The sequence below is a fragment of the Gavialis gangeticus genome, unplaced genomic scaffold (genome assembly GCF_001723915.1).
Source record: "Gavialis gangeticus isolate Ggan-Ray unplaced genomic scaffold, GavGan_comp1, whole genome shotgun sequence".
Taxonomy (NCBI): domain Eukaryota; kingdom Metazoa; phylum Chordata; order Crocodylia; family Gavialidae; genus Gavialis; species Gavialis gangeticus.
The window spans coordinates 45,501,650-45,502,302 of NW_017728994.1; the positions used below are offsets into that span (position 1 = coordinate 45,501,650).

A 653-nucleotide genomic window follows, 5' to 3' on the forward strand; every position below is an offset into this window, starting at 1 on the left:
CCCTGCCACCCCGCGGGACGCCCAGCCACCCCGTAGCGCTTGGGGGCCGCGGCAGCAGGGCCAAGCCCGGCCCCCGGGTTCGTCCCCCCACGACCGAATGGCGGAGCAGCCACGCGCGGGGCTTGTCGCTGGCCCGCAGCGGTGACCCTCGCAGCCAGGAGCCCGAGGCCCAGAGGCGCAACCTGGGCCGGGCGGACCGTGGCAGGCGGAGTGGGGCTGCAGCGTGGATGCGTTGCAATGGGCACACTGGCGACTGGAGAGGGCAGCCCCTTCAGTGAGGCTGCTGGTGACCGTGACCGTGGCTGTGGCAGTGATCTCATGCTTGAGGCGCACCGTGGCCCCGGCAGATGGGGAGGGTCCTGCCCCTGGGGCCAGCGATGCCCCTCACAAAGATGGCGGGCCCAAGGGGTGGAGTCATCGCTGCCCCGCACAAAGATGGCGGGCTCAGGCCGGACGGGCAGCGCTGCCCCTCACAAAGCTGGCGGGCTTGGAGGCAGTGGGGTAGGAGGAGCCACTCTCCTTACCCCTCACAAAGATGGCGGCTGATGACAGACTTAGAGAGCCGACCAGTGAAAAGCTGCGTTGCTTTCGGTGATCACGGTGACAGCCAACTGCAGGAGGGGATGCATCCGGGCGATGCCAGGGCAGCAATG

At 69.2% G+C, this 653-nt stretch overlaps 2 protein-coding genes across 3 annotated transcripts in view; one reads left to right on the forward strand and one right to left on the reverse strand.

Annotated features, from left to right (window-relative positions):
* Positions 1 to 629, reverse strand: part of PI4K2A (phosphatidylinositol 4-kinase type 2 alpha) — a 4,310-nt gene extending 3,681 nt beyond the window's left edge. The window contains exon 1 of the mRNA XM_019502131.1: positions 568 to 629. Within this exon, the coding sequence (XP_019357676.1) occupies positions 568 to 629 (62 nt within the window). The remainder of the gene's footprint in view (positions 1 to 567) is intronic.
* MORN4 (MORN repeat containing 4) overlaps positions 506 to 653 on the forward strand; it is a 9,003-nt gene continuing 8,855 nt past the window's right edge. The window contains exon 1 of one of the 2 annotated variants that reach the window (XM_019502693.1): positions 506 to 600. The gene's annotated coding sequence lies outside the window, so the exon portion shown is untranslated. The remainder of the gene's footprint in view (positions 601 to 653) is intronic. The other variant, XM_019502694.1, reaches the window with a different exon arrangement.